At 37.6% G+C, this 20,141-nt stretch overlaps 1 protein-coding gene across 2 annotated transcripts in view; it reads left to right on the forward strand.

The window, feature by feature from the left end:
• Positions 1-427: 427 nt before the first annotated feature.
• SLC25A31 (solute carrier family 25 member 31) overlaps positions 428-20,141 on the forward strand; it is a 46,912-nt gene continuing 27,198 nt past the window's right edge. Inside the window, exons 1-2 of one of the 2 annotated variants that reach the window (XM_055275907.2) lie at positions 428-854; positions 14,447-14,574. In XM_055275907.2, the coding sequence (XP_055131882.1) occupies positions 623-854; positions 14,447-14,574 (360 nt within the window). In that variant the 5' untranslated portion in view covers positions 428-622. The remainder of the gene's footprint in view (positions 855-14,446; positions 14,575-20,141) is intronic. The other variant, XM_055275906.2, reaches the window with a different exon arrangement.

The following is a 20,141-nucleotide window of genomic DNA, read 5'->3' on the forward strand; positions in this document are numbered from 1 at the left end:
GATTGAGAACCACTGCTCTGGATATTATCAATTTAAATACAATATGAAAAAGAGGAACATGTATTATCCTATGGGGGCACAATCATCAAAACGACACAGAAAGTGACTAGACAAAGGATCCCTGCTTAATTAAAGGAACAGATTAAAGCAATTTCCAAGGGAATCTGAAGCATTAACAGGCACATAGGGTGCAATTTAAGGGGAACATCACTTGAATCACACAAAAGATAAGACTCTTTTTTAAGATGCCAAGAAAGGTCAAAGGAACCATCTCTGGTCAAAGAAAACGTAACGGATTAAAGCGATTAAGAAAGTAAAGAGGGTAACACTAGGAACTAAAACTAAATTCTTTTAATCTCACATCGCTGGCGTCACCGCGCATCCAGGAGCCACGTGTCAGGAGTCACGTGTCAGGCGTCACGTGTCAGGCACCTGGTGGCTGGAGGCCGTTGGAGCGCCTGCGCAGCTTTTCCACACGCCCCACGCCGGCGCGGCGCTCTCCCAGCGTCCCAAGAGCCACTTTCTCGCCAGGACGATGCTACAGCGGTTTTCCGCCTCCCTTCATCGTCGCTCCCGTACTCATTTTTAGCCACTGCTGCCGGTTTTTATATCCTTCTCCATCATGCATCGTGAGCCTGCGAAGAAGAAGGCAGAAAAGCGGCTGTTTGACGCCTCGTCCTTCGGGAAGGACCTTCTGGCCGGCGGAGTCGCGGCAGCTGTGTCCAAGACAGCGGTGGCGCCCATCGAGCGGGTGAAGCTGCTGCTGCAGGTGCAGGCGTCGTCGAAGCAGATCAGCCCCGAGGCGCGGTACAAAGGCATGGTGGACTGCCTGGTGCGGATTCCTCGCGAGCAGGGTGCGTAAAGGCAGGCCGCCCAGTGAGCCTCTCCCGGCGCCCCCGTCAGCTTCTCAGAGAAGAGGGGTGGCTGGGAGGGGCATGATTGTGGGCCCCACAACCACGGCTACAGCTGTCGGTGATGAATTTGCTTCTTACCCTTCCAGAATTTAGTTTCTCAACCTAACAGGCTCTGCTTTCCCAGGGCCGCGTTGGTCCTGACCAAGTCCTGGTACCGGGGAGACCACTGCCTTCTCTTTCTCTAAATCTGCTGCAGTGCGATTTACACCTTGGTGCACCTGTGCCAGGTCCAGAAGGAAAGTGGTTTACCTCCCAGGATTGAGGGAGATGCCATTAGGCACTCTGCTATAACTAGTGCTATAAGTTGCTTAAATATTTGTTGGTATAATCACCCCACTGTGCTCCAGCATGGGCGACAGAGCGAGACCTTGTGTCAAAAACTATATGTATATTTGTTGAAATACTATGTCTAAGAGAAGTACAAATATGGGAGCGCTAGGGCTTCCCAGAACTCTGAAACCTATTAGTGAAAAGAGGTTCTGCTTATTCTACTGAAGACCAAGGGGGCACTTCGTTCTGCCCAAAATTCAAGGGGGCGCTAAAAAAAAAAAAAAAAAAAAAAAAAAAAAAAAAAACAAACAAACAAAACAAAACCCAACCCTCAGTCATCAAGATAAAAAGTATTTTAAGGCCAGGCGCGGTGGCTCACGCCTGTAATCCTAGCACTTTGGAAGGCCGAGGCGGGCGGATCACTTGAGCTCGAGCTCAGTTCTAGACGACCCTGGCTAACATGGCGAAACCCAGTCTCTACTAAATATACAAAAATTAGCCGGGCATGGTGGCGCACGCCTGCAGTCCCAGCAACTTGGGGGGCCCCGATGCGGGGGTTTCAGGGAGCCCAAATCGCGCCACTGCACTCCAGCCTGGATGGAGTGAGACCCTGTCTCAAAAAAACAAACAAAACTTTAGGGTCCTTCCGTTTCCGAAGCCCCTCTCTTTCACTAGAGAGAGAGCTGTTCTCCTTCCTCTTTATTTTTTCTATTAAACCTCCACTCCTAAAAACAGAAAAAAAAAAACTTTAAACTATTTTAATGCAATCTTTTAAAAATCAAGTCATGCAAAAAAATTAATAACGAACACAATATATACAAGTTTAAAATAAAGATGGGATCGGTATTACCAGTTTTTCTTTTTGCATCAAGCGCTGTCCTTATTTAAAATTTCATTTTTGTTCATCATGGATTTTTTCTATTAATATTGGAATGATTTAAAGAAATAACGAAAGTGCTTTGTGAACCATTGCTGCAAAATGGCTCCCAAGTTAGCTAAAGGGATAAGTTTATCAGATATTTTATATAATCCACCCATATTGTTGGATTCAATAGAAAAATCTGTATGATCTTTTAAAAAGAAATAGACTTACTTATTGTGTATTCTCAAGAAATGAAGTGGCTTCAACTCCAGTGCAGACCTTTCTTTTAGTCCTGTTCTAGGGCCAGATACTGTGCCATTTAAAAAAGCACCTTGTACCCTAGGAATGCTAGGGATGTGGTTACAACTCTTCCAGACCTGTGGCGTGGAGTATATGGGGTCAGGGGTAGAAACTTAATGCATCATCTGGGAGCTAAGCTCAGGTCTTTCATAGTTTGCCTCTCTCCACTCATTCATTTAATTAAAGCAAGCTTCTCATTTCCCGCAAGATTTTTTCAGGAAAAGCAAGGAAAAGTCTCTTCTTCGTTTATATTCTAAGACTTCTGAAGAGAAGTAGGGGCCTCTCTATTACTAGCTTTTCTGCTTCAAATATTTTGTCAGGTAAAATGAAGTATTCTGGTCAGATAGGGCTGACTAGTGCTAATTTATTTCATATTTTTAATGTTTTTGACAATATTTAAACCTAAACGTATTCAATATGGCCCTTGTAAGTTGATATCATTCTCAAATGTATCCTGGTCCCTGCTTTAAGTTCCAAGATGAGAGGATCATAAGCAGAACTTGAAGATGTTTTCTATTATATATAAAGCTTTATGATATACCATGGTGTATCCTATGCTAAGAGATCAGTAATTTACAACAAGGATACTATTGCCATCTAGAGGCAATTTTGGAAACTTGTGGGGCAATTTTTTTTATTTAGCACAGAGATGGAGGGGTGTAAACCTACATTACAATGGTATGAAAGGCAAGGGCCAGGAATGTTAAACGTCCTGCTGCTATATCCATGATGAAGATTTATCCCACAACCTGAATGACTTTTAGATCTCCCCTTCGATTTTCGTGTAGCAGTGAAACCTGTTTATGATTCTCTAAGCCTAGAAATAACTTAACTCTGATTTACTTATAAACACACATGGTCTGGGTCATGATTTTAGTATACACTGATTCCAGTAATGCAGCTACCATATAAGGAAGTAGAAGAAAAGATTGTACTTTCTTCTGTTCAGAAGTTTACTAAGGGTTGTTCATCATTGCAGAAACTCATGTCAGCAACTCTGCTTATAGTATTTGGTCATCATTTATACAGGTTGAGTATCCGAAAAGCTTGGAACCAAAAGTTGTGGAATTTTTTATTTTTTCAGATTTTAGAATATTCTCATTATATTTACCACATGAGCATCCCTAATCTAAAATCCAAAATGCTCTAATAAGCATTTCCTTTGCCCATCATGTCAGTGCTCGAAAAGTTTCAGATTTTGGAGAATTTTGGATTTTTGGATTAGTGATGCTCAACCTGTATCATCTGTATTTGTAGCTATTGAATCTATGATGATTGTATGTATACTTGTACACATATTTATTTGACGTATTTCAAAATGTCAATATGCAGTTAATTACAACTGAATCGTAATTACTTATAGTAATTACTTATAGTAGAGGCAAGCTTGACTATTATATTTTTGGTATGGTCATGACCTACCAACTTCCTTATTTTAAAACATAAATTTCTTGCAATTTGCCTTCTCTTTCTTTTTTGAAAGTCAGGACACATGCACATCTTACGTGTCCTGAAGATTGTTTTTATGTTTTCTCTAATTTTATTCACAACTTTTCGTTTCTTTAGGCCATGTGAAATGAGCTGGAGAAAGAGACATGAACACAGAATGCACAACTAGATGCTCTCTAGTTTCTTACCTTATCTCTGCTTTCTTTCCATTACAAGGATAGATCTCTGCATTCTTGCCTTGAATATAGCTTTAAATATCACTTTGAGTGTTTTTGACACTTTTTATAAGCTTTTCTTGGCTTATGAAAGCTTCTGGATTTATCCTTATGTTGTTCTTAAAGATTTATTATATTATTTAGTTGGTTTTATCACCTTCCAACTTTGTATGTGTACTTTTATTTAACACTGTTTAAACCTTTATTATGCAAATAATGCATAATTATTGTAGAAAATTAGAAAATATAAAGAAGCAAAAAGTAATATCACTGCTAAAGTCACCACAGTTAACATTTTGGTTTTTCACTGAGCAAAATATGCATATGTAAATAGGTGTTTAATCAAAGGAACTGTCTTATTAGTATATTGTAAATGTAGCCTTTTAAAGAACTGATCTTCTGGGTATGGTGGCTCATGCCTGTAATCCCAGCACTTTGGGAGGCAGAGGTGGGCAGATCACTTGAGGCCAGGAGTTCAAGACCAGCCTCGCCAACATGGTGAAACCCCGTCTCTACTAAAAATACAAAAATTAGCTGGGCATGGTGGCGCACGCCTATAGTCCCAGCTACCTGGGAAGCTGAAACACAAGAATCACTTGAACCTGGGAAGCACAGGCTTCAGTGAGCCAAGATCGTGCCACTACACTCCAGCCTGGGTACAGAGCAAGACTGTCTCAAAAAAAGATCCATACAGTCTCATTTTTACAAGCCTATCCAAACTCTTCTCTTTTAGGAGTTCTGTGTCATGAGTTTATCAGCTTTCATCTAAGCTTTTCCCAAACCCATTTTTCTGAAGACTTAGAACAGTAAGGTTTTTTAATATCCTAGGGTCCATCTTGAAGATGCTATTTTGGGGTATGGGAAGAAAATACTAGGTATTTTATTTATATGTACTTTAAGTAAAATACAAAAATAAATTTTACTGATATTTAATATATAAATTGGTATTATCACCTATGCTTGGGCCCAGTGTCAGTTACATATCACAGGACATTAAGGGATCCTGAAAAAAAGAGTGGGAGTTACACAGGGTAGAGGGAATGACAAGCACCCTTCCTCAATAATATATTATTGTTTATGTTTGCCCAATTAACTGGATTTATAAATTCTATTATCAGGTTTTAACTAAATCCTCAAAACATGGACAAAACTTTGAAAAAGATTCTGCCGTGAAAACCAAATCAAGAGTAACACCAATATCAAATGATGAACCACAAGAAAAAGACATAGCTGATGCCATTTACTCCAAGAAATGGCATATTATTTCATCATTCACGTGACAGTCAGTGTAGAAACAATGGCAGTCTAATTGGACCTGAGACAAGAAGACTATTTGAAATATAGATTCCTATATACTGTTCTTAAAAATGAACCTCACCCTAACAGTGCCTTGAGATAATAGCAAATGATGGTGTGAAAACATCATAATTAGCAAGATACTTGAAAATATGATTTTTCATCTTTTAAATAAATGTTTAACTTTGCTCTAATATCATCTAACATTCAAGTTTCCCTAACAACCCTATCTAAATAGCCTTTTATTATTCCCAATCTTCATATATTTTTTTTTTCTTTACAGTTTTTTATTGCTAACAGACATAGTTATTTGCTACCTATCTCCCTGGTCCCTCCCTCTTAAGATGTAAGCTCCGTAAGATCAGGAACATTGTTCCTAATGCTGTCCCCAGTAGGCACAAAATGTCTGCTGTGGAGGAGGTACCAAATAAAAGATTTTAAATGAAAAATCTTTATCTCATTCTTTAATTTATATTTTGAGTATGTTTTACAGATGTGTATAATATGGTATAGTTGCAAAGGTATCTAATTTATTAATGTATACTATTTGGAAGTCATGCGGACTTTTTTTTTAATTGATAGGCATATCATCAAAACATGTTGAACCTTCTCTGCAAAAAAAAAAAAAACAACGTTGGTTTAGACTGTATATCCAAACATGCCTAACATTCTTGTTCTTGGCAAGGCCAGCCAATAAATGGCCCAGTAACTTTTTCCTGTCACTTTTATTTCAATTCTTATTTTATTTGTTCAAAATTAGGTTCAGAGCAGGTTTTTCTCATCCTTCTTAAATTTTGAAGAAATTTTTTTCTTAGGAATTAGGTCAGAAACTTTTAAACTTTTATTTATTTATTTTACTTTTAATGGAGAAAGAGGTCACCATCACTATATTTTTCTCTACCAATTTTGTGATATATATTAAGAAACCATCCATTTATTCTGTATGACTAGAGAGTCAAAACGTTCCTGCCACTGTATCACTTCTGCTTTAACCTTGTTTTATTCTAACCAAAAAATACTGTTTTATCCTAACCAAAAAATACTGTTTTATCCAGAATGAATTTTTATATAGAGGCAATAGAAGTGCAATAACTCTAGACCTGGAGTCAAATGGACCTAGAACCAAGTCTCAGCCTTTCCCATACCTTGTAACTTTGAACAGTTTTTATTTAACCTTTCTCAGCCCCAGTTTCCTCAGTGATATACTGGTATAATAACTATACCTATCTGATACGGTAGTTGTGAGGATTAAAGAAGATAATACATGTAAAATATTCAACATGTGTCTATACCATAGTGCTCAAGTAATTGTAACTAATGTGTTTGTGTGTGTTCTTGAATTTATAAACATGTACTCCAGATGTTCATTTGTAAATGAAATAATTTGGGATAAACTTGCATTACACATAGAGTAGATTTTTGTAATCTATCCAAGGGAACTGGAACCTATGTAGTGCATAGCATATCTAAGTAGAGTTGAATTAAAATGCTGAAACCTGACTCCCAAAAATAGTTAGAAAATGTATTCAGAATTTTACTTAGGGGCTCCTCCTGTGTTGTACTCTTAGCAGGGACATTGGAGTTTCTAACAGCAAGGTACAGCAGAGGCAAAGAAGGAAATAAGAATAAGATGTTTTAGTGTGATCTATGGGAAAAGAGGTTAAAACAAGAGTTCTTAACCTGACACCTGGAGCTTCCGGGAATTCAAGAATTCTGTGACGTCTATGTAAAACTATTTTATGTATGTGAGATTTTATATTTTTTCTGACATAACCCATTAAGAATTGGCTGCTATACTACTTTAACAGTTTTCCTGTTAGACTTCTAGGGATTTGTTTGTAAATTTTCACTGAGATATTGACATTTCTTTTGATGCAAATGGTTTTATTCATGCAAATACAATTTTTCTCAAAGGAACACATTCTTCAGCCAACTCTAGCAAACCTCTTTAGTCATAAATCTGACACTCTGTCATCATGGTCTCATGTTACTTTCCAGATGTCTTTATCATTAAAACCTTCTGTTCATGTTCAGTACACTAATCAAAGTTACAAACCTTTGTACTACTCTTTTTTTTTTTCTTTTAGATAGGGTCCTGCTCCATCGCCCAGGCTGGACTGCAGGGCACAATCACGACTTAACTGCAGCCTGGAGTTTTGGTGTTCAAGAACTCCCACCTCAGCCTCCTCAGTAGCAGGGAGCACAGGCACATGCCACCATGGCAGCTAAGTTTGTTTGGGGGTTGTTTTTTTTAGAGATAGAGTCTCACTGTGTTACCCAGGCTGGTCTCAAACTTCTGGCCTCAAGCAGTCATCCCTCTTCAGCCTTCCAAGTCATTGGGATTACAGGCATGAGCCACCATGCCTGGCTTGTGCTATTATATATTATACTCATTTTTTATATATTCAGAAATATAATCATAATTACAGAATTATAACTAATAACTCCTAGTCTGAAACCCATAATACAGTCAGCTGAATTAGCCATTTCCAAAGTGGCCATTAATAGTTAAAAAGCCATGTGTAAAATAGCCTTCAAAAACCAGTTTATTAGTTTTTTCCTTTAAACAGCTGATTTCAGTTTTCTTTTTAGGAGAGGGTCTCACTCTGTTTCCCAGGCTGGAGTGTGGTGGCACCATCACAGCTCACTGCAGCCTTGGCCTCTCAGGGTCAAGCGATTCCCACTCCGGATTCAAGCAATTCTCATTCCTCAGCCTCCGGAGTAGCTGAGACTACAGACGTGCACCACCACACCCAGCTAATTTTTTGTATTTCGGTAGAGATGGGCTTTCACCGTGTTGCCCAGGCTGGTCTCAAATTAAGCTCAGGCAATCTACCTGGCTCAGCCTCCCAAAGTGCTAGGATTATAGGTGTGAGCCACCACGCCTGGCCCAAATTGTTTAATTTCCATATAATTTGTGCTTTTGAGAGATCTTTTTGATATTGACTTCTGCTTTTGTTCTGTTGTGGTCTGAGAGTGTGGTTGATATAATTTCAATTTTTTTGTATTTATGGAGACTTGCTTTGTGGCTTAGCATGTGGTCAATCTTGGAATATGTTCCATGTGTAGAAGAGAAGAATGTAATTCTCTGGTTGATGGGTGGAGTATTCTATAGATGTCTATTAGGTTCGAATAGTCAAGTGTGGAATTTAAGTCTAGAATTTCTATGTTCATTTTCTGCCTTAGTGGTCTAATGCTGTTGGTGGGATGTTGAAGTACCCCACTCTTATTGTGTGACTGGCTAAGTCTTTTTGTAAGTGTAGAAGTACTGGTTTTATAAATCTGGGTGGTCCAAATGTTGGGTATGTATATATTTAGGATAGTTAAATCTTCTTGTTGAATTGAACCCTTTTTCATTATGTGATGCACATCTTTGTCCTTTTTATTTTTGCTGGTTTAAACTCTGTTATATCTCATATAAGAATAATGACCCCTGCTCTTTTTTGTGTTTTATTTGTATGATCCTTTTCCAACCCTTTACTTTGAGCCTGTGGGTGTCATTACATGTGAGATTGGTCTCTTGAAGACAGCAGACAGATGCATCTTGTTTTTTATCCAGCTTGTCACTCTGTACCTTTTAAATGGGGTGGTTAGAGGTTTACATTGAAGGTTAATATTTGATATATGAGGTTTTGATCATATTGTGAATTCGTTAGCTGGTTTCTTCATATTTTATATTGTGTGGTTGCTTTATAGGGTCTCTTGGCTATGTTCTTAATAGTGTTTTTGTGGTAGCAGGTATTTTTCTTTCATTTCCATGTGTAGAGCTCCCTTAAGGATTGCTTGTCACCTGGTCTGGTGGTAACTAAATTCTCTTAGCACTTGCTTGCCTGGAAAAGATTTTATCTCTTCTTCGTGTATAAAATTTAGTTTGGTGTGATATGAAATTCTTAGTTTGAATTTTTCTTTAAGAATGCTGAAAATAGGCTCCCAATCTCTCCTGGCTTGTAATGTTTCTGCTGAGAAGGCTACTGTTAGCTTGATGGGTTTCTATGATCTGACCTTTTCCTTTAGCTCTCTTTAAGATTTTTTCTTTAGTGGTGACCTTGGACATTCTGGTGACTATATTCCTTGGTGATGTTCATTTTGTACAGTATCTCACAGGTGTTCTCTGGATTTCTTGTATCTGGACAAAGATTAGGGAAATTTTCTTGAATTATTTCCTCAAATATGTTTTTTGGATAGTTTACTTTTTCTTTTTCTGTTTCAGGAATGCCAGTAACTTATAGGTTTGGCTGCTTTACATAATCTTATATTTCTCAAAGACTTTGTTCATTTATTAAAATTCTTTTTTCTGTATTTTTGTCTAACTGGGTTAGTTGAAAGGACCAGTCTTCAAGCTCTGCATTTCTTTCTTCTGCTTGGTCCAGTCAATTGATAATTTTTTTAATTGTATTTTGAAATTTCTTAAGTAAGCTTTTCAATTCCATAAGATCTCATTGATTTCTTTTGAAGATGTTTATCTCTTCTTTCATTTCCCAGATAACTTTAGAAGTTTGTGCCTATCTTCAACCTTCTTTTGGATCTTATTGAGCTTTCTTGCGATTCATGCTTTGAATTCGTAGTCATTTCTGAGTTTCCAGTTTGGCTAGGAACCATTGCTTGACAGCTAGTGTGATCCTTTGGTGTTGTTATTACATTCACATTTTTTGTGGTGCCTGATTTCTTGCCCTATTCCTTCTCAGCTGGAGACACTAGTGCTTCCAATTTTTGTAGTCATTTTAATGCAGGTAGGATTTTTTTTCTTTTTCTATGTAACATTATTGGGGTTTTTTCTTTTCTCTTTCCCCCTCCTTACTTGGGGGTATAACTGTAGACAGTGTTGGGTAGAGGCTTTTGACTTTGCTCTATAGTCCTTGGGGGTGTAACTGTAGACAATGTTGGACAGGGGCTTTTGACTTTGCTTCTATAGCCCTATGCACGTATGTCAGCAGGTTTTATGTTGGGCTATGGGATCCAACCTACAGGCCAGTAGATTGCATGTACAGCTGAGTCAACTGAGGCAAACACAGCTACATATGTACTTGACCCCTATTTACTGGGAGAAAGGATGGGCCAAGCTGATGATTCAGGAGAGCAGATGGTCAGAATGCCTGGAAATCTGCCTGGTTGTGGAGCAGGACAGCCCCACTTCACCACAATGTCTGCACAGGAAGGATGGGGCAGCTCAGGCTGCTGATCATGGCAAGTAGGTACTCTGCCTGCCTGAGTGTGAAGCTGAGAAGGCCCCCTCCACACAGATCTCTGCAAAGGAAGGGTGGGGTGACTCAGGCTGCCAATGCAGGTGAGCAGGTTCTTTGAATGCCTGGAGATCTGCCTGTGTATGGAGCAGAGAGGGCCCCACTGTACCACAATCTCTGCACAGAAAGGGTAGGGTGGCTCAGGCTGCTCATCTAGGTGAGTGGGTACTCCAAATGCCTGGAGATCTCTTCAGTTTCTTTCATCAGTTTTTTAAACTTTTTGGCTTACAGATCTTTCACCTCTTTGGTTAAATTTATTCCTAATGTTTCGTTTATGCTATTGTGAATGATACTGTTTTATTACTTTTTCAGGTAGTTCATTGTTAGTATACAGAAATGTGATTGATTTTTCTGTGTTGATTTTATATCCTAAAGCTTTACTGAATTATTAGTCTAATAGTTTGTTGGCATATTTAGGGTTTTCTGTATGTAAGATCATGTCATCTGCAAACAGAGAGAGTTTAACTTCTTTTTAATTTGGATACTTTTTTTATTCCTAATCACTCTGGCTAGAACTTAAGGTACTATGTTGAATAAAAGTGCAAGAATGGATCCCTTTGTCTTATTCCTGATCTCAGAGAAAAGTTTTCAACTTTTCTCTACTGAGTATGATATTATCTGTGAGCTTGTCACATATGGCCTTTATTATGTTGTAGTACATTGCTTCTATACCTAATTTGTTGAGAGTTTTTATTACATAAAGATAAATTCTGTCAAATGCTTCTTCAGCATTTTTTGAGATGCTCATATGATTTGTGTCCTTCATTCTGTTAATGTGGTATATCACATTTACCAATTTGTGCATGTTGAGCCATCCTTGCATCCCAGGCATAAATCCCACTTGATCGTGGTGAATGATCCTTTTATCATTACATTGAATTCAATTTGGTAGTATTTTGTTGAGGACTTTTGCATGTTTGTTCATTGGAATATTGGCCTGTAATTTTCTTTTCTTGTAGTATTTTGGTTGGCTTTGGTACTGGGGTAATGTTGGCCTTGTAAAATGAATTTAGTAGAATTCAGCTGTGAAATCATCAGATCCTGGGCTTTTCTTTATTGTTAAGTTTCTGATTACTGATTCAATCATTGTTGGTCTGTTCAGAAATTTATTCATGATTCAGACTTGGTAGATTATATGTTTCTAGAAATTTATCAATTTCATATATGTTATTTCATTTCTTGGTATATAATTGTTCATAGTAATCTCTTACGACTCTTTGTATTACTGTAGTATTAGTGGTAATGTCGCTTCTTTCACTTATAATTTTACTTACTTGAGTCTCCTCTCTTTTTTTCTTAAGTCTAGCTAGAGGTTTGTCAATTTTGTTTATCTTCTTCTAATAAAATACCAACCAGCTCTGGATCTCAAAAAAATAAACTCTTAGTTTGCTTGATATTTTTCTATTATTTTTGTAGTCTCTATTTCATTTATTTCTGCCATTGAAACCGGCTCAATTGGCCCATGGAACTGATGTTTATTGTTTCTCATCAATAAACCAAGGAATTGACCTTCTCAGTCTTAAAACTTGAAAAACTCGTATTTGTCATATCTGAGTTCCTTTCTCAGGAAACCAACCTTTGGGCCATAGTATCAAGGAACTGAAACTTACCAGATCACCACGTCTGAACATTGACACACTAACCCCTTGCCTGTCATGACTGCCTGATTGATTACCTGTTGACCAAGTCCTTCTTCTTATTCCTCCCTAATTCTTGCTTTCCCACACATAGTTACATTTCTTTTCTGCTATATAAACTCCTAATTTTAGTGCGTGAAAGAGGTGGATTTGAGATTCATCTGTTCTCCTCAGACGCAGCGCCCAAAAAAAGCCTTCTTCCCTGGCAGTACTCATCGTCTCTGTGATTGGCTTTCTGTGCAATGAGCAGCAGAACCTAGACTAAACCCTTGGCATTTTGGTAACACTAATTTTTATTATTTCTCTCCTTCTTCTAACTTTGGACTTAGTTTGTTCTTTTTCTAGCTCCTTGTGGTATAAACTTAGGTTATTTACATATGCATTTATTGCTATAAACTTCTCTCTTAACTGCTTTTGATGCATTTATGAGTGTTGGTATGTTGTGTTTCCTTTTATCCCAGGATTTAAGTTTCCTCTTCATTTCTTCTTTGACCCATTGGTTGTTAAGAGCATGTTGTTTAATTTCCATGTATTTGTGAACTTTTTAATTATCTTCCTGTTCAAAAATTGTTGCAGCAGTTTCTTTTTTTAATAAAGCTTCATCTATTATAATTTTAGAACTTTTCTGTGATTTGTTTCTCCAGAAATCCAAGCCTAGAGTAGAGTTTTGGAATCATACAGAAAGCCTGATTTTAAGTCTTGGTTAGCTAGTAATCCTCAGGCAGTTTTTCTTTTTTCTTTTCTTTTCTTTTTTTTTTTTTTTTTTTTTAAAGACAGATTCTTATTCTGTCACCCATGCTGGATTGCAGTTGTGTGATCATAGCTCACTGCAGCCTCTACATCCTCAGCTCAAGAAATCCTCCTACTTCAGCCTCCTGAGTAGTTGGAACTACAGGCACATGCCACTGCACACGGCTAATTTATTTTTTTAATTTTTTGTAGAGATGCAGTTTCACAATGTTGCCCAGGCTGATCTTGAATTCTTGAGCTCAAGCAGTCCTCCCAATTTGGCCTCCCAAAGTGCTGGAATTACAGGCGTGAGCCACTGCACCTAGCCTAGTTTTTGAACTTTTTAAAGTTTCACTTTGTACATACTTAAAATGGGTGCTGTTGGAGAACCTACATAATAAGCATAATTGATTAAATGATATACATGTAAATTCTTTGCCAGTGACTGGTTCATATAGCAAATGCTCAGTAAGTAGTAGTTGTTACCATCACATGTTGAATACCCTAGTAAAGATGGAGTCAGCTATGAGTACTGAGAAGATTATTTCTTTGCCATTAAATATGCTTCTGAATTGTCTTTGTGTAATCACTTTATATCCAGCCTTGCGTTCACCAAGATTCTTTATTTTTTTCCCACAGGGTTAATGTTATGTATTTAACAAATAAGTATCTTTCCCTCTATGTACTTATCTAACTTTGTTCAATTCTGAGCACTAGCCCAGTTAACTGAGATTATTTTCTTTTGAATCTTTATTTTTAAAAGACTGATTCTGGGTGTTCTCCAAACTGGTGCTAGAGGTATCCTGTTCAGAACAGCAAGGCCAAAGCATTTTACAATTTGTAATCTAGTGAAAACAACCAAGGCTATTGCAGAGCTAGCCTGCCATGCTCTAGGGCAGCTCTATATCATAAGGATAGTTCTGAATTTTAAGGGGTACACAATGAATTACATGGGTTGGTCAGTCCCTGGAGAATTCCCATCTCTCCCTCAGTTCTCTAGAATCTGCCTGGAATTGAGATGGATCCCTTTTCTGGATAAATTTTAACACCCATTCAAAATGGTTCCAGATCATAAAGATAAGGGCACATTAGATTCTTTTATCTGTTCTCATTCTCGTAAGTATGTGTAGAAATCAGTAAGTGGATGTATTCTATCATACTCATTTGTAACAGCCTTACCACCATAGGTGTTGTACATCAGGATTTGGGAATAAGCCTAAGGGTTACTAGCCTCTGACAAATACAACTGAGCTCTGTTTTTCTACTAGTAAAGAGCCCTATATTCAACTAATATCACTTTCTGTTTTAGATATTCAAAGCTCTTTATTTGAAATTTTTTTAAAAATGGAATGGGGTGCAATAGAGTTAACACTGCCTTTTTATTTTTCAGTGGAGACACGCATTTTAGAAAACTTTATTTTTCTCATAAGAAAGGGTATGTTTTAGACAGTTCGTATAGCTAAATTTGCTAAAACTATGGCAATTGTTTAATAATACAATGTAAGTTTATGTATTTGTATGTTTCCTTCTATAGGTTTCTTCAGTTTTTGGCGTGGCAATTTGGCAAATGTTATTCGGTATTTTCCAACACAAGCTCTAAACTTTGCTTTTAAGGACAAATACAAGCAGCTATTCATGTCTGGAGTTAATAAAGAAAAACAGGTATTTATATATTTTTTTTACTTTTTCCTTCCAATATAGAAATTTTCCATCCAATATAAATTTCCCATCCAATGTAAATGTATTTCACTATCTCTAAAATTTTCTTTAAAATGGTTAGATTTGTCTTAACTGTGATGTTTTATTTGGGGAGGATGTGCTCAAGTAGTGGGAAAAAATAATGTGTGTATTGTTACAAAAATCATAAAGGATCTTTTGTCCCAAGGCAGTATTTTTTGAATAAGTATTATACTTAATGTAATTTCATCTTATCACTGTTTTGCACTGGGGAAACACGGCATTTTGTCTGCTTATTTTAAGCGCAGAAAGAAATCAACAAGTACGTAGTTCCTCTTACTGAGGTAATTTATATCCTGAAGAAGTAAATTATTTCTTCTTTGAGAATAAAGATATATTTAGCTGAGATTGAAGTGTATAGGAAGTCCAAATGGAGCAAAACTGGAAAATGATAAATTTAAACTAGAGAATTCTTTTTATTGCAAGGATACTTCTTTTTTCCAAGTAATTACTCCCTTGGTTACAAAATCTCAATTTCAAAATTTCCTACTCATATAAACTACATGTTATTTATTCTGATTTCTATTTGTTTTGTTGTATCCAATACACTATACTACCTACATTACTCCCAAGATCTTCCCCTCACTCTTACAAAATCTCTCTTCCCCCTCATCTTTTCTCTTTTTCTCCCTATCACTCCTCATCTCCCACTCCTGCCTCAGCCAACCAAGCTGTCTTAGGAGGTTTTTTAAAAGCAAGTCTTTGTGGAACATTTCATTGTTGCTGCCTCTTTAAATTTCCTTTTATGCTCTGTATTCCCTTTTTTCACAGTTTTATTAACAGTTGTTCATTGAATGTTTTGCCCTGTACTTTGGCCAGGGTGGTGGGGCAGGGCGAGGGGGCGCAGGTAGAAAGGTAACCAAGAAAATTCCCTAGACTTAGAATTGGAAGGTTTAGATTTGGATCTTATTTAGCTACATGAGGTTTTTTTACTTTTATTTTAGGTTTGGGGGGTACATGTGAAGTTTTGCTTTATAGGTAAACTCGTGTCACAGGGGTTTTTTATACAGATAATTTCATCACTCAAGTATTAAGCCTAGCACCCAATAGTTATTTTTCCTGCATCTCTGCATCCTCCCAACCCCCCACCCTCAAGTAGATCCCAATGTCTGTTTTTTCCTTCTTTGTATTCATAAGTTCTCATCATTTAGCTCCCACTTACAAGTGAGAACGTGCAGTATTTGGTTTTCTGTTTCTGCATTAGTTTGCTAAGGATAATAGCCTCCAGCTCTGTTCACGTTCCCACAAAAGACATGATTTTGTACTTTTTTATGGCTGCATACTATTGCATGTTATATATGTACCACGTTTTCTTTATCCAGTCTGCCATTATGGGCACTTAGGTTGATTCCAGGTTTTTGCTATTGTGAGTAGTGCTACAATGAACATTCACATACATATATCTTTATAGTAGAATGATTTATGTTACTCTGGGTATATACCCAGTAATGATACCTCTGTTTTTAGCTCTTTGAGGAATCACTATACTGCTTTCCACAATGGTCCAACTAATTTACACTCCCACCAACAGTATATAAGTGTTCCCTTTTCTCCACAACCTCGCCAGCATCTGTTATTTTTTGACTTTTGAATAGTAGCCATTTTGACCATGAGACAGTATCACATTGTGGTTTTGATTTGCATTTTTCTAATGATCAGTGATACTGAGCCTTTTCCATATGGTTGTTGGCCACATGTATGTCTTTTTTTCAAGAGTGTCTGTTCATGTCCTTTGCCCACTTTTTAATGGGGCTGTTTTTCTGTTGCAAATTTAAGTTCCTTGTAGATGCTAGATAGTAGACCTTTGTCACTTTGCAAATATTTTCTCCCATTCTGTAGGTTGTCTGTTTACTCTGTTGATAGTTTCTTTTGCTGTGCAGAAGCTCTTAAGTTTAAGTAGATCCTATTTGTCAATTTTTGCTTTTGTTGCAATTGCTTTTGGTGTCTTTTTCATGATATCTTTGCCCATTCCTATGTCAAGGATGATATTGCCTGGGTTGTCTTCCAGGGTTTTTATAGTTTTGGGTTTTACATTTAAGTCTTTAATCCATCTTGAGTTGATTTTTATATATGGTGTAAGGAAGGAGTCCAGCTTTAATCTTCTGTATATGGCTAGCCAGTTATCCTACCACTATTTATTGAATAAGGAGTCCTTTCCTCATTGCTTGTTTTTGTCAGCTTTGTCAAAGATTAGATGACTGTAGGTGTGCAGTTTTATTTCTGAGCTCTCTATTCTGTTCCATTGGCCTATGTGCCTGTTTTTGTCTTAGTACCATGCTGTTTTGGTTACTTTAGCCCAGTTCTATAGTTTGAAATTGGGTAACATGATACCTCTAGCTTTGTTATTTTCGTTCGGCTATTCGGGCTCTTTTTTGGTTACATATAAATTTTTAAACAGTTTTTTCTAGTTCTGTGAAGAATGTCATTGGTAGTTTGATAGGAATAGCATTGAATCTGTAAATTGCTTTGGGAAATGTGACCATTTTAATGATATTAATTATTCCTGTCCATGAGCATGGGATATTTTTCCATTTGTTTGTGTCACCTCCGGAGGTGAAAGATGAGAATTACAAAACACTGCTCATAGAAATCAGAGAAGATATCAGATAGAGATCTTTCACCTCCCTGATTAGCTGTATTCCTGGGTATTTTATTCTCTTTGTGACTGTATGAGGTTTTAAAAGTCAGTTTACTTCTCTGATCCCTAGTTTCCTCATCTAAAATTTGGGCATAATAATATCTATCTCATAGTTTTATTATGAGGTTTAGATGAGATTACTTGTGAAGTGCATAGCATAGTACTTTGCTTTTATGACAGGCATTCGGTAAAAATATTTCTGGCCTCTTAAGCTGACAGCTCTAATAATTGGAATTTCCCTTGACTCAGATTGTTAGTTCCACAGCATCAGGGTCTCCAAAACTATCCTCAGGGTCAGTGACTGGAAGGACATATAGAACTTAGAAAATCTGTTATACTGTGGTTTATTAAAGCAAAGGTACTCCAATTAAAATCAAAGGAAAAAAGGCACGCAGGGAAGACACCTAGAGAAACCAGGTGCAAGTTTATAGTTGTCCTGTCCTAGTGAATCATATAGACAGAATACTTACTTCCCAAGAACATACGACAGCACATGATGTGTTGCCACAGTGAGCTTACCTAAGCCTTGGTGTCCAGGGTTTTTCTTTGGGATCAGTATCATAGGCGTGGAATGTGACTGACCTTAGCTACACAGTTTCTGGTCCCCTTCCAGAGATCAAATTCATACAGCTTAGTCCAAAACACCAGGCATAGACAAGCAGGTGTTTACCATAAATCACAATGTTAACACAAACTCTCCCAGCTGAGTCACTCACCTCAATCCCTTGTAGATCTTGAAACAGTCCTATAAATCAGCTCGTGCCCTTCTCATTTGCAACCTGAGAGCATGCCTGCTCACCCAACAACCCACCAGGAGGCTCATCTGTACATGACCCCAGAGACAAGCCTAAAGAGCTCAGTCTCAACAGTCCTAAAACAACCCTGTGACTTGGTTCCAGCCCCTGTCAGCCGTGGACCAAGTCAGTACTCACTTCCCAGGGACCTACCCCATCATCTAACGGAAGTGGTTCCAGAGTTGGGAGGAAACCACACCCATCAGCACACCTAGTAACAGGCCTACCATCAATGAAATATGATGCAGGCCCTCATCCTAGCACCAACTCACAGACCAAGGTCCTTGAGGCAGTTCAATTCACCCAGGATCTAGATAGGATATGTGCTCACTACAGTTTTTGGTTAGAGACCCACCAACTCCATTCTGCACTGTGGACCCAGCAGCAGCCATGTGACTTGGATCCAACCCTACTGAACTGCCATCTATATAGCAGTCCTATCAGTCCAAAGACCTAACAGGAGAAGATTTTAACTTGCCAAAACCAGTTTTCTAAGACTGCAAGAAAAGTTTGGTCTTTCAGATATCCAGACACCAATACAAGGCTACATGGATAACAAAGACTCAGGCAACCATGGCATCACCAAAGGAAACTAATAATGCTCTAATAACAGACCCCAAACAAATGGAGATATACAAATTGCCTATGAAATAATTCAAAATAATTATCTTAAAAAATCTTAATAAGATGCAAGATAGACAACTGAATGAAAATAGGAAAACAAAACCATACATGAACAAAATGGGAACTTTAATAACGAAGTTGAAACCATTAAAAAAAAAAAAAAACAGAAATCCTGGAGCTGAAGAATACAATGACAGAACTGAAAAAGCTCCACAGAGAGCTTTAACAGCAGACGCAATCATGCAGAAGAAATTATCAGCAAACTCAAAGATAGGTCATTTAAAATTAGCCAATTAGAGAAAAAAATATAAAGACTGAAGAAAGCATAGGAACCTATGAGACACCATCAAATGTACAAATATGTGAATTATGGCAGTACATGATGAAGAAAAAGGGGAAGAAAGCTTATTTTTAAAAATATTGTCTGAAAATTTCCCAAATCTTTGGAAATGTATGGACGTCCAGATTCAGGAAGCTCAGAGGACTCCAAGCAAGATTAATTTTAAAAAGATCCAGGTGTGGATGGGCACAGTGGCTCAGGCCTATAATCCCAGCACTTTTGGAAGCCAAGCCAGGCGGATCACAAGGTCAGCAGGTCGAGACCATCCTGGCCAACATGGTGAAACCTTATCTCTACTAAAAATACAAAAATTAGCTGGGTATGGTGAGGCAGGAGAATCGCTTGAACCCAGGAGGTGGAAATTGCAGTGAGCTGAGATTGCGCCATTGCACTCCAGCCTGGGCGACAGAGCGAGACTCCATCTCAAAAAAAAAAAAAAAAAAAAAAAGCCAGGTGCAGTGGCTCACTCCTGTTATCCCAGATCCTGAGGAGGCTGGGATAACTCCTGTTATCCTGAATACTTGAGGTGGGATGATTGCTTGAAGCCAGGAGTTTGAGACAAGCCTGGGCAATATAGCAAGACCCTATGTCTAAAAATAAACAAAGAATACTAGGAGATACATTTTAATCAACTTGCCAAAAGTCAAAAACCAAGAATTTTAAAAGTAGCAGAAAGAATTAATATGTGAGGTTATAAGTGAACTTCTCAAAGGAAACCTTGCAAGCCAGGAGTATTGGCATGACATTCTCAGAGTGCTAAAAGAAAAAAAAAATGTCAGCCAAGAATAATACCTGGCTAAATTGTCTGTCAGAAATGTAAGAGAGATAAAGACACATTTCAAGGCAAAAGCTAAAGGATTTCATCACCACCACACTGACCTTGCAAGAAATGCTAATGGGAATTCTTAAAGTTGAAAGGACAATAAATAACAACATGAAAACATATGAAAATATAAACTTCAGTGGTAAAGGTATACAGGTGCTCCTCAACTTACAGTGGGGTTACATCATGATAAACTCATAATAAGTGGAAAATATTAAGTCAAAAATTCATTTAATGCCCTGATAAATCGATTATATAGTCAAAAATCATAAG

Source organism: Symphalangus syndactylus, chromosome 4 (genome assembly GCF_028878055.3).
Source record: "Symphalangus syndactylus isolate Jambi chromosome 4, NHGRI_mSymSyn1-v2.1_pri, whole genome shotgun sequence".
NCBI lineage: Eukaryota > Metazoa > Chordata > Mammalia > Primates > Hylobatidae > Symphalangus > Symphalangus syndactylus.